General features: G+C 44.6%; 1 protein-coding gene across 1 annotated transcript; it reads left to right on the top strand.

Moving 5' to 3' along the window:
• Nucleotides 1-11,466: 11,466 nt before the first annotated feature.
• On the top strand, nt 11,467-13,349 carry LOC134455699 (histone acetyltransferase KAT5-like). The gene has a single exon (XM_063206931.1). It carries the CDS (start codon nt 11,635-11,637, stop codon nt 13,252-13,254), a length of 1,620 nt encoding a protein of 539 aa, XP_063063001.1. The 5' UTR covers nt 11,467-11,634; the 3' UTR covers nt 13,255-13,349.
• Nucleotides 13,350-13,812: the final 463 nt, after the last annotated feature.

The raw sequence follows: 13,812 nt of genomic DNA, 5'->3' as shown, positions 1-13,812 counted from the left end.
CGGCTGGGGATTACTGCTCAGCAGTGCTTTAGGCAGCGTTGACAGGAAGAGCGTTTCTGTGTGCACACAGGATCACAGAAACTCTGACTTTACACCCCGTTTTCGAACAGGTGAACATTAACGCAAACATTACCGAGACGCACACTCTGGGACATCGCATACTGGGCCCTGAGCAAATACACCCACAACACCACTCGCTTTTTATTGCAGACAAAACGCCAGACACAATGAAATACACAAAAACATGCACACGCATGTGCGTGCACACTAACAAACTAAAAGTTAGTTTTCACTTGCCTGCCTTAGCGCCGGCAGTCATGACGGGTGCATGTGCTTCAGAATGTTGTGGCATTCGCTCACACACACGCACTCACACACACACACACACACACACACACACACACACACACACGCACACACACACACACACACACACACACACACACACACACACACACACACACACACACACACACACACACACACACACACACACACGCACGTTTGATCCTTTGATATGATAGAAGTAGATGAAACAAAAAATAAAAGGTATTAAAACACACAACTCAGCGTCACCATATGCACAAGAGAAGGAGCACAAGGGAATGAACCCAGCGGAGCTTGAGAGCATGCCATTGGTTATCTCTCTATTCCATTATGCTACATCTACTGGTGGTCCTGTGCGCTGTGCACAGTGCATGCCCGTGTGTGTGTGTGCCCATGTGTGTGTGTGTGTGTGTGTGTGTGTGTGTGTGTGTGTGTGTGTGTGTGTGTGTGTGTGTGTGTGTGCGTGTGTGCGTGCGTGCGTGCGTGCGTGTGTGCGTGCGCATTTTGCCTGAGGAGGTACATCAATGGTAATGCATACTTAAAGCATGTAGTCCCCTGTTTGCGTCAATGTATTTACCACAAAGCACATAACACAAAACAGCGCACACATGCAGACACACATACATCTACACACCCGCACAAACACAGACACACGTTTGTGAACAAACATACACACACAAAAATCACAAACATACAGGCACACACACACTTTCTCTCCCAGAGACACCCCACCCCCATCCCCCACACACACAGGTTGACAGTGCAAGTGCAGGGGTACACAGAGCATTAGAGGTCCACAGTATTACATGGTGAATCACAGGTCCCTCCGGCACAACTGGTCTTCCTTATGTTTCCCTGAAGATGATGCATGATGTCTGCCTGCCTGCCTGCCTGCCTGCCTGCCTGCCTGCCTGCCTGCCTGCCTGCCTGCCTGCCTGCCTGCCTGCCTGCCTGCCTGCCTGCCTGCCTGCCTGCCTGCCTGCCTGCCTGCCTGCCTGCCTGCCTGCCTGCCTGCCTGCCTGCCTGCCTGTTCTCCTCTCCCCCTTTAGCCTCCTACAGTACTTCCTCTCCCCTGTAGACACACTCAGTCCGATACTCTTGATCTTCCCAGGACAATTAGCAGCAAGCTAGCAAGCAAAGAAGCTGCCAACATTTCCATTTAGATTAAGGTGTCAAGTGTTTTCCCTTCACAAGCTGACGTGTTTTTTTGGCCAAGCTCTTGGCTCACCGACCTTGCAAACAAAACACTCATTGCTGGCACCAGAACCACACTGGACTTGGTCGGAACTCCAGTGTAGCAAACTCATAAGCCTGAAAACATCCCATTATTATTCACTATGGCAAGAAAATGTTCTCAATAAATTTCATCACATTTTCCAATATTAGTTTTCATAACGATCGTTCTCCAGCACTTTCAGTTTGAGTGCATGTTAATTTAAACCCATTTCTGTGCCTACAAACTATCAATATACTGGCGTCATTTTATTTGTGTCCTTTGGTCATAAACAAGTCATTGGCACTGAAGTAATATTGTGTAAAACAATTAACGGCAATATCAGCTTCAGTGGATGGCCATTTGATTGGCTGATCCATTGTGATTGGCTTCTGTTTATTCTCCGTAAACCAATCACGATCAATCCCCCCAGTTCAACCACAGTCTAGCTTGACATTTTCTGACTATTATGTAACTTTTGGATGATGTGTGAAACATCATGCAATTTTCCACTTGGAGCAGGCGTCACTCTTCATTATTTAAGTTGTTAGGGTGCTGGCCAAAATGTTCAATTCAATGTTTCAAGGAGGCCGCACCTTGTGTTTGTGCAATAAAAACACTTTCATGCCAGGCCTCCTTCTTGAAACATTGAAACATCATGCAGTCATTTATTCATTTCCATACACTCTGAGACATGCTTTCCTCAAGAAAATATGTTTTAGTCAACGATGGAGTGAAGAATGGAGTTTGAAGCTCTGTCTCTTCAGCCCAATTATTGAGATTTTTTGATGATGCACAAACCTGATGGATGAATCCCGGTGCTATTTCAGTCCTTTTCCGGTTTTCTATTGTCGGCCCCTACGTGTACATTTCCCACAGTTTGAAATCTGCCAGCATGAATAAACCACACTTCCTGACAACAAACTTTTAGACTCTCTCTCTCTCTCTCTCTCTCTCTCTCTCTCTCTCTCTCTCTCTCTCTCTCTCTCTCTCTATCTCTCTCACTCACTCACTCACTCACTCACTCACTCACTCACTCACTCACTCACACACACACACACACACACACACACACACACACACACACACACACACACACACACACACACACACACACAGACACACACACACACAGAGAGAAACCCACACTGTGCACAGAAGAAGCCAAGGTGTTGCATGCATGCTGCATGACTCACTCTGGCAGAAATATATCAATTTGACTTTACATGAAAGTCACAGATTGGGTCTCTTAAATTGACACACACACACACACATGCACACGAAACACATACACCATGATCCTGAGAGACGTTGAGCGTTAAGCATTACCAATGCATGAACCATACTGGTTCACAAGGTTCACATCCCGTGAATGGCACATATTCTGTAGTTTTCTTTTTCCAATCATATATTCCAAAAACTCTTAGACCGCAAGAGACCGACAACTGCAAAGCAGTAATATTTCATGCCTGTGTCCTGAGCCATAGAAATATAGGTCTTTCCTTCATAGTTTAAGTATGAGCAAAGAGTTTCGATGGAATATTCTAGAATCTTAAAGGAGAAAATCTTTAGTAAAACGCTGGCGTGTTAGCTTTGACAACGTTGTGATGTCTTATAGTGGACATGATTAAAGAGCGTCTTTCATCCATACTGTCTAAAAGGGCTAACCTTCATCTCGACTCATCTGGAAAATTAGCACTCGTCCCCTTTGAAACACAGCTTGCTTGCTACACAGCTCTCACCACAACTGCCCCGGTCAAAACTAAGCAGGACGGCCCTTGAAAGAGATAACCCATCCATAAAGGGACGAGTGCTTAATCTTCATTCCAAACAAGATGGAAAGTCACCGATTTGTTCCCTTCTTCCTTCCTGCAGATTAAGGGAACAGATTTGAAGTTTCTCCACCAGACTTGAATCATTTCAATGACCTATTTCAAGGGGCTATGCAGTCATGTGTATAGCATAGGCCTGTTCAATGTCACCACTCTTTATGTCTTTTCACCACTGGTGTGTCAGAAAAAATGTTATTTCAGCTGGGGATGGCCATATAGACGAGATTATGGGTTCTTCCTAATATCCTAACTCCCATCCTCCCCTGCTCTCTTGCCTACTTGTGGCCTCGTGATGACGTCACAGACGACAGAAGTTTAATTCAATATCTTGCAAAAACACAATTCTAATCAGGCACGTGCACAGCATAGTTGCCCACGGTGCCCGAGCAACGGCCCTTTTGCCCACATTGGCTGATATTGCCCTTCCAAGGGAGGGGAAAATAATATGGCAATTATAATTTCATATTTCAATATCATTTGATTTCTTTATAATTCATAATTTTGACTGAAGTTTTGTACAATAAAGACTTCATACATACAAAGTCAGTCATACAAATTCATCAGACCCGTCGAGAATGGGCACGAGCGATGTGAGGTAGGCTACGCAACCACTCCGGTGGGGAGGGAGAAGGCACGCGACAGGCGCTTGAGCGCCTATAAGACACACGAAAGATTTTGAAGATGCCTGGGTGTCGGCTAGAGCCCTACACACAGTCTACATATTAGGGTACAAAATATGCTCACAATCAACCTCTCTAATACAATGTTGAGTTTAGAACTTTTAGTTATCATACATCTGACAGCCAGCCAGCGCCACGTTTAGGTAGCAAAAAAAACCCGACAGCCAGCTGTAGATATGCCTCGGAAAAATAGGCTAAGATTTCATGTTTCAACTGATTTGCTTTGCAATTCGTATTTTTGATTGAAGCTTCCTAAATTAAGTTTTCAAATTCAGATTCACCTGCACCTCGAGAGATAGGCAAAGGGAGGGGCAGCATGCGCGATGCGGGGGGCACGCGCAGCTCTACATGGGAGGGAGGGGGGAACAAGCATGCATGCGACCAGGGCAGAGACGCAAAATATGTCGAAGATGTCGTGGGAGTAGAGCGACTGCCCTGACGGCCTGAGGTGAGCTGGAAACACAGCAGACTACACAGTATTGAACTACATGATCACAATTAATGTCTCTTAAAGCCGATCTCGAGTTTAGGACGTTTGATCCTAAATAATCTGACAGCCGGGGTGTGCCACGTTCAGATATTGGGGGAATACGACAGCCAGCTAGCTTGCTTGCAGTCAACGTTTTACATGGCTCAGGTTGTTTTGTGGAAGGCTAACCCAACTAAGAAACATGCAGATGACATGTCGTTTTATCAAGCAAGAGAGAACTTAAGGGGGTAGGCTAGCTAAAGGAAGCACATCTCTGCAGAGTTGGCTGCGAAAAAAATGAACAGGTGCAGGTGAGGCAGAGAATCTTTTTCAGGATTGTAGAGGTTTGATCTTGGTGAGACCGCTAGGAAAGTGCGTTTTCTTACGCTGATATAGCCTATTCTCCGACCCAAAGATAGGCTACTGTTTCCACTGTCAATGTCCATGTAATTGAAATAAATCCACTCCACGTGATAACTGGGTTTACTGTTCTTCTCAAGACATAGGCCTACAAAATGTGCATGAACGAACTAAAATATCTGTAATGAAAATAAAAGGTTATAAAGTCTGCGAGAAGCTCGGAGCTTCAGAGCAACATATAAGAACTGGTGCTCCCACGCCACGGTTCTTTGCGATCTGAAATGAAAGCCGGCTCGTCCATTCTTAAAGCGACAGTACACATTTTTAATATAGGCTACAAAAGACCCAACAAATGACCTAAACCTGTGAATTCTTATTGTTTTAGCTTTCCTATATAATATTCATCATTTTAATCATGGAATATGCCTATTAATTAAATTTCAAATTCAAATTAAATGATCTTTTTAACCATTTTTAACTATTTCTATTTATTATAACTTAAAGTCTACTTTGGCTGCTATAAGGATTATAAAGATGACAGTGGGTTAATTGATTAAGCATGCTCATATTTATCCTATTAATTTACTCATCATTTCATTTCATTTAAGATGAGGATGACTCAGAGCCACAGACCTCTGCACATAGGGCAGGTAGGCATAAGACTGATCATCTCTGTGACTGATACAGGTATATCAAGGCTTTTTCTCATAATTTCATTTAATTTAGGGGCAGTAAAATACGAGTCCACAAGCACAGGCCGAGGATGGGGGTCCGCATATTGGAAAACACTCATGGGCTGTGTTGATCACTTTGCCTGGGTATTGTTCCATAACCACAAACCAAAACAATGGAATTCATGTGCATGCATGCTTGGGAAGGCTCTTTTTTTCAAACTGTAGTGCAGTTTTCTATTTTGCATTGAATTCAGGACACATCCCCTGTTTCAATAGTTCACTCTCTGAAATTTGGATTAAGCATGTATGCATACATCTTCGTTCTTGCTGGAGAACGGACTCTCGCAGGAGAGTGGTTGTCCACGCGGTGGACTGATCATCGAAGTGCTTCACGGGGTCGGCAGTGACCACTGTACTCAAGAACAAACTCTCGCGGGAGAGTGGCTGTCCACGCGGTGGACTGATGATCAAAGTACTTCACGGTGTCCGCCGGGACCACTGCACTTAAAAAGCTGAGAGATTACGTGGCGTATTGGGCAAGATCGCTGGCCGTGGTGCTGAAGTACTGCCACGGCCAAGAAATGTCTATGCAGCAAACATTCTCGAGCTCGGGAGTACGGGGCGTCACTGAGAGCTCGGGTAGTATCTGCACCGGCAGATACTGTATGTGTGAACTCTGAGCGGACACCCCCGACACATGATGGTTGGAGAGCAATGGAGCGAGGTGAACTGGAAGAAAGCTAGGGCAAAACACTGGCATCTTCGTTCTCGCTGGAGAACGGACTACTCGTGATCGTGCCGCTCTCGCAGAAGAATGGCTGTCCACGCGGTGGACCGATCATCAAAGTGCTTCACGGAGTCCGCAGGGACCACTGCTCTCGAGAAGCTGAGATAGATTACGTGGCGTATTGCAAGACACCTGATGAATCGATCGAACAGCGGCAGAAGCGAGGCGAAAGGCGAGGTGGTGGGACGAGCGAGAAAGAAAATTTCTGACTGGAGACAGGTGAGTGGAGAATAAATGCTGGATAGTTAATTAAGGGGCGTTCCAATTTTTCTGCGCGCTGAAATTCCACCGAATGACGGCAGAGTGGAGAATGAGATGCAGCTGGTTAAATAGGCATGCCCAGAGCCATACAGAGGGGAGAGTCGGGCAATCTCCGCTGTGTGCTTAGGCCGACTTCCTCATTAGCAAAATTAGCTGTTTTAGCTTCTCAGTACTGCTCAGCGTTGCGAGTGTTAGTTCCTAGTAGTGGGCGTAGCACACAGCAAATGCAATGCGATGCAATGCAGGGAATATGACAAGACTTGCTGTTCGTAGTAATAACTTCAGATTAACATCACAGATGGTAAAACTGTTGGGATTATCACCACCGAGACAGTTGATGGTTTACATATTTGTGGTGATTACCCCGCAATATAGTTCGTTAGTCCTTATTTTTGGCTGTTAATGTGGTGGTTCTATGTTGAGTCTATGGAAAGACAGCCGCTTTAGGAACACCCTTATCTCGCTGAAAGGCGGAGCTGCCATTTAATTCCTGGTCCTCCAATCGCGTAACTCTCCCCTCTGTATGGCTCTGGGCATGCCTATCTTTTCACGCTGAACTCGGGCGAATGACAGTAGAGTGGAGAACAGAATGCAGGTGGTAAATTAGGCTTTCCAAATTTCATTACGCTTCTCTCGAACTTTCATTTTTTTACAAAAACGTGCATTTCTGATGAGAAAAGATGTTTTGTCCTGCCATCCCCAGTAGACATGACCCATCACTGCACCACACTGGCCACACCGGCAATAAGCACATACCCCAATGATTAGGTTGTGATTTGCAGTGGATCAAGAAGCTGTGTAATACAAGGACAAGGTAGCATAATCTGACAGGGCGTAGACTGTCTGCCCAAATACTCTACTCAATGCGTTTTTGTTTGGGTAACATAATCTGACAAGCATTTGTTGGCCTGTCCAAAAATCAATCCCATTGCTGTCTCTCCAAAAACGGCCTTAACTCCCCACAATGTTGCAGTGCCCGTGTAGCAGAGCAGACTGGCATCATGCTAAGGCGTTTGTATTTCACACTAGTGCATTCCTCATTGTGGTGCAATGAATTTGTTAATTCGTGCTCTACAACGCCTCTGAAAAAAAAAACAGTTTTGTCACGTGACCAGGCTCACGCAAGGCAGCTTTCCCGCCGAATTTCTGTTGCCCATGGCGAATTTCTGTTGCTAGCATCAAAAATGCTCAGCTGCGCCCTGACTAAAACCATCCTTAACCTGTCAGTGGCTACGTTTACATGACGTTTTTAATTCTGTAAGAATAATTCAGAATTAAATAGTTCCGTTGAGTTTACTATGATCTTTCATTTAATTCCGAATTGTGAAGTTTTTACATGACATTTTCAAAGCGGAAAGTGAGTAAATTCTGAATTAAATGTATCATTTAAACGTAGCAACTTAAGCAACATTTTTGTCACTTTACTTTTGCCAACAACAGTGAAACAAGCTAGGAAAATTGTCAAACAATTGTTCCCGGACCATAACCACCCCTAACCTTAACCTACCACAGGGCATTGTAGAGCAAGAGTTATCATGCAAAGTCGTAGTGCACACACCCGATACACGGATCAAGTCGGTGTGTTTTTCAAACGCTTTGCATGATGCCATGTAAGCAGAGGGTCAGGCCCATAGCCAGCATTGTGGTGGTGGTGGTGGGGGGGGTCTTTTTCCTCCGAAAGTGGACTTCATTTGACTCCCTACTCCAATGTCCCCCAAATACACGAGCACACCTCAAATCTTTGATTTAGACATATTTTGTTATAAGTTTGTATGAGTCTGTTGTTGCTGTCCTTAATGTTTGTTGCTCCCCACTCATAACATAAATGGACATAAATTGCTTCAATTGAGCCATCTCCCACATAATGTCGGCCCGGTGTTGGCTCAGATACTGCTATCTGACAGTTATTATCCGTGTTGGGCCAATCTGGCCCGGAGACTGTAAAATGACTCAATTTTCTGTTGACCCAGGGCTGGCCCAGATACATGTATTTGATTTCCGAGTTCTGGCTGAGCTCTGGCTGGCTCCCCGGGCCTTTACTGGCCCACATACTAAAAACAGACAGTCCCTGGGCTACTAGGGAAGACCGGGGCTAGTTGCCACACTTCACAGTTGGAGTGTCATATCTTTGTCATACATTGGTTTAAAACTCCCAAACTAAGATATTCTAAAAGGTTTACTTCTCAGCTAAATATTAAACTATGCACTGTTAGTTGGTCATTATTTTTTCCCATATATATGTGATTAAAGTGTGATTGACATTTTCTTTCATATCCTTTGTGTTGGTAGCGTCGCTGTGCGCAATATTGCGAAACACAGGACGACTATGCGGCCGTAGCCTTTATTAGCGTCTGATTGGCCAGAATGGCTCTCCTAACATTGACTTCCATTTGACGAGGTTCGTTTTGAAAGAACATGAAAGTGGAAAGACATCAGTGACATGCATTTGCCATTTCAAAGAGAAATATGAGGGTTGACATTTGACAATCCTTATGAAACAGCACACAGGCATCCAACTTCTATTCACAAGACGTTGTTTTTATGAAAATGTGACTGCATAGTCGCCCTATCTTTTGCCCCATCTTTTGCTTCTACCGGGGAACATAGGATCCTTTTTTCAAAAAAGGGTTCAATGCTCCCCACTGCTTCCAAGTAGACTGCTGCCGCATGGCAAAGCGCAGGTTGCTGTTGCAGCTGTGACAGGTTAGGTTTAGGGATAGTTTTGGTCAGGGCACTAATTTACAACTCAGAAACATTGCATTACAACAGGTTAGGTTTAGGGATGGTTTTGGGAAGGGCACAATTTGAAAACTCTGAATGTTCCCCCTGCTTCCAAGTAGACTGCTGCCACATGGCAAAGCGCAGGTTTTTGTTGCACCTCTGACAGGTTAGGTTTAGGGATAGTTTGTCAGGGCACAAATGTACAACTCAGAAACATTGCATTACTGACAGGTTAGGTTTAGGGATGGTTTTGGGAAGGGCACAATTTGAAAACTCGGAAACATACAACGTGGGGGAACATAGAACCCTTTTTTAGAAAAAGGGTCCTATGTTCCCCGGTCCCATACAAAGACAGGGGAACATAAGACCTGGGGAACATAGGTACACTCCCGTGCGTGCGAGTAGGTGATCAGTGGCTGTGTTTTGGAGCGAGGCAGCAGTTTGGACCAGCTTTCTCAAGGCTAGACTCGGGCAAACGACAACAAAAAATTTTACTTTCCTGACTTTAACAGGCAAACGCTTATTATTTTATTTCAAAGGCTTATTTTAGTGAAGGGAATGAAATGGCCTTTCAGTCAAAGTGGGGGGATGCAACGTAGTTTGAGGGTTCGAGTGGGGGCGGGGGACGGGAGGGGGGGTTCGAACAAACCCCTCGAACCCCCCCTGGCTACGGGCCTGAAGGTTAAGCTTATGTTGGTATAGCGGAATTAACAACTTCCTAAATATTCACAAATCAATCAAGGGAGGACAGGGTGAGGTTTGTATTAGAGAGAGATTTTTTTTTTTAAGTTGGTAAAGATTTATAGGCCTATCTGTACATATCATAATGACAGACAAATAAATAGCCATCTTGAAATAGCCTCTGGAACCATAAGAAAACGCATAATACTTCATTGAGGCTTCCGTTTATCCTCACATTTACTAACACCAATCAGTGTGACACGCTGTCTTACAATTATTGAAAACTATTAATTAAAGGGGTGACTTCTAAAGCCTGCCACTTTAGAACAACCTTCACAGCTTTTGTTAAATACATTAATTAATTATCAAAACAAAGATTAAAAGAACCTTGAGCATCAGTGTGAGATGCTATAATTATTTTAAGCATGGCAACCTCATAATGACCTCATGAATTATCTGTCAATGGGCGTTCTTTTTTAAACAGCAAAAGGGTCATATTTATGCAGATTGATAGGTCAAAATAACACTTGCACAAAATAGTACACATACAGTTTTATTACTGGAAAGTAACAGACAGACTATTTATGCAATCATACTCTGTGCCATTTGTGTGGTGGTAATAAGAAAATCAGCCACTCTTTAAGCTGAAGTCAGAGATGCCAGAGAAAAATATGACTTTACAAGTATTTGGTCTGGAACACACGTTCAAAATGCATCTACTGTAGAACACATCTACAAACATTATATGATGCAACAACAATCTCAAAATGCATCTAGAATGCATTGACAAACATGACCTGATGCAATGTAACCCAACTGCATGCCACCCATCTTTACCAACGCTAAAAGGTGTGCTTCTGTTGACCCTGTGCACATATCGATATAGCGTCCAGCTTAATCCTGCGCAGGTGGACATAAATAAAAAATCAAAGGGAAGCATGGGTTACGTGGATAGAAAATTTCATCACCATTTTCAGTGAGCTCCCTCTTTCTCTCTGTCTGTCTTTTTCTCTCTCCGCCTCTCTCCTTCTGCACTTCACTTGCTACAGAATAACATTTAACATAAGCCTGGCCAGCCTGTCTGCAACTTAATTTGATTAGAACTACAGAAGTATACTGCAAGAAAATCAGTGGAAGCAGAACATGGTCTTCAGAGTTTGGAAAAAAAACTCCACACATTTTGGTGGCAGCGAGTCATTAAATCAGATGATTCTAATTAGTGCAACTCATCAGTCAGACAGATGAGCTAATTAGCACTATCAGCTGGTTCAATACATGGCTCATCAGTGCAAGGTCTCTCAAGCATGTATTTGGGCAAATTGATGGTAGCTACCTTGCTAGCAGTAACTCAACTCTGGCCTAATCAGTGTTAAAGTGGGTGGATCTTGTCTGGGCTCTGATTCATTGCAGCTGTCCCTAACGTACCCACTGATAACCAGCTGGTGACATTTAAGCCCAATAGTGACCTTTTAAGAAACCGGGCTAATGTTCAGACTCTCTCTTGCTCTCTGTGACATTGAATCATTTAGACATAATTTGGAAAATTATATCAGCGAACTAAGTTTATTGGAATAAGTAAGCTACTATAGTTTGAGTTCATTTACAACATTTTGCTCGTTTGGTCAAGTCATGCCACCAGATGTCACTGAGGGATGCCGGCTCCCTGTTCTTCGGAAAAATCAGGAGAACGTAGACGAATGGTCCCTGGCAGAGATCCTGAGTGTCAGAGAAAACACAGGAAACAAACTTTATTACGTTCATTACATTGACTTCAACAGGCGTTTGGATGAGTGGGTCGCCCAAGACCGGTTGGACACCACAACACTCCAGTTGCCCAAGAATGAGAACACATCATCTGAGACAAATGGGTTGCCTGACTCCGAGGCAAAATCTGCGGACGTAGACGTACCAAGAGGACAGCAGTCTGACAGTCAAAATGGCAGTCATCAATCTGATGACCTGAAAGCCATCAAAATACCAGACAAGGCGTCAGAGTCTTCACCCTCCACGTCACAGGCATCCACAACGGTGTCATCAGTTGATGTTCATGAGGCCACAGAGGTCAAAGATGATGATGTACTCTTAAAACAACCCCCAAAATCAGCTTCTACTCCTAAAGTGAATGGGCATGAGGAGGATGACCACCACCACCATCATCAACAACACATCACCCCCACATGCAATGGTGGAAGCCATCGTGCAGCTCACGCATGCAAGGGTGGAGGAAACCATCGCGCAGTTCCTTCCAGGAGAGGTCGGAAAAGGAAAATCATCTGCATGCTGCCAGAGGAGGAGTCCCAGGACAGCTCAGATGCCCTGGCCGCCCTCCGTGCATCGCATGCCACTGGCAGCATGGCCCCCGACCAGAAACAAAACGACATTGTGACACGAATGAAGAACATCAGCTGCATCGAACTGGGACGTCACCGACTGAAGCCTTGGTACTTCTCCCCTTACCCCAAAGAACTGACCGCCTTGCCAGTGCTCTACCTTTGTGAGTTCTGCCTCAAGTATGTGAAGAGCCTTACGTGTCTGGGCCGACACCTGACAAAGTGCCCCCTACGCCACCCGCCTGGAAATGAGATTTACCGTAAAGGAACGCTCTCCTTCTTCGAAATCGATGGCAGGAAGAACCCGGTCTACGCACAGAACCTCTGCTTTCTGGCCAAGTGCTTCCTAGACCACAAGACCCTCTACTTTGACACCGATCCATTCCTGTTCTACGTGATGACCGAGTACGATCCCAAAGGCTTCCACATCGTGGGCTATTTTTCCAAGGAGAAGGAGTCGGCTGAAGATTACAACGTGGCCTGCATCCTAACGCTACCCCCTTACCAGAGGAGAGGCTACGGGAAACTGCTCATCCATTTCAGCTACGAGCTGTCGAAGATCGAGGGCAAGACGGGCACGCCCGAAAAGCCTCTCTCGGATCTTGGCCTGCTCTCCTACCGGTCCTACTGGTCTCAGACCATCGTGGAGATGCTGCTCAACCTGCTGTCGGATTACGGAGAGTGGCCGCACATCACCATCCAAGAGATCAGCGAGATGACCAGCATCAAGAAGGAGGACATCATCTCCACGCTGCAGCACCTCAACCTCATCAGCTACTACAAGGGCCAGAACGTCCTGATCCTCACTGAGGACATTGTGAGGCGCCATGAGCGGGCTATGCAGAAGCAACACCTGAGGATTGACCCCTGCTGCATGAACTTCAACCCCAAGGACTGGACCAAGAGGGGTAGATGGTGAAGCAGCAAGTGTTTGTTTCCATTCTCTTGCTGCTTATTGATTGATTGATTGATTGATTGATTGATTAAAATATGGTCCCAAGGTGGAAAAAAACATTCATCTGGTCCTTATGTTCTGTGCTGTTTTTCTTCCTTTTCAATATTTGCTCAATGGTTCTAAAATGTGCACTGTGTAGGATGGTGGCCAGAGTAGGTATTTAAACTGTGCTGCCTAATGCCAGTATTTACTAACGGGTAATCTATTGGTAATATTTACTAGAATGAACAAAGTACAGTAAGTTTTGCAGCTAAAAATGTCAATTTCTGGAATTTGAAAAGATCTACTGTACCTATTCGAGTAATTCCCCAGTCATAATGAATACTTCAAAATTCATGGTGGTGGTAAGTATTTGCCAAAAAGGTAAAAATAATAATAATAATAATAATGGGGAGCATGAGTTCTGGAAAGAAACTGCTAAAAATATTACACAGTGCACCTTTAAAAAAACGTGAAAATTGACTGGATTTCTCAACTGATGCACAAATGTGTGTATTAAATGGCACATCTGCGATTTTGATT

The sequence above is a fragment of the Engraulis encrasicolus genome, chromosome 9, assembly GCF_034702125.1.
Source record: "Engraulis encrasicolus isolate BLACKSEA-1 chromosome 9, IST_EnEncr_1.0, whole genome shotgun sequence".
In the NCBI taxonomy this organism is placed as follows: Eukaryota; Metazoa; Chordata; class Actinopteri; order Clupeiformes; family Engraulidae; genus Engraulis; species Engraulis encrasicolus.
Note: the sequence above shows the minus strand (reverse complement) of the source record. Positions and strands in the feature narration are given on the sequence as shown.

Bases quoted from the DNA above. Each gene is read 5' to 3' on its own strand.
- LOC134455699 (XM_063206931.1), top strand. From the start codon at position 11,635: ATGCCACCAGATGTCACTGAGGGATGCCGGCTCCCTGTTCTTCGGAAA.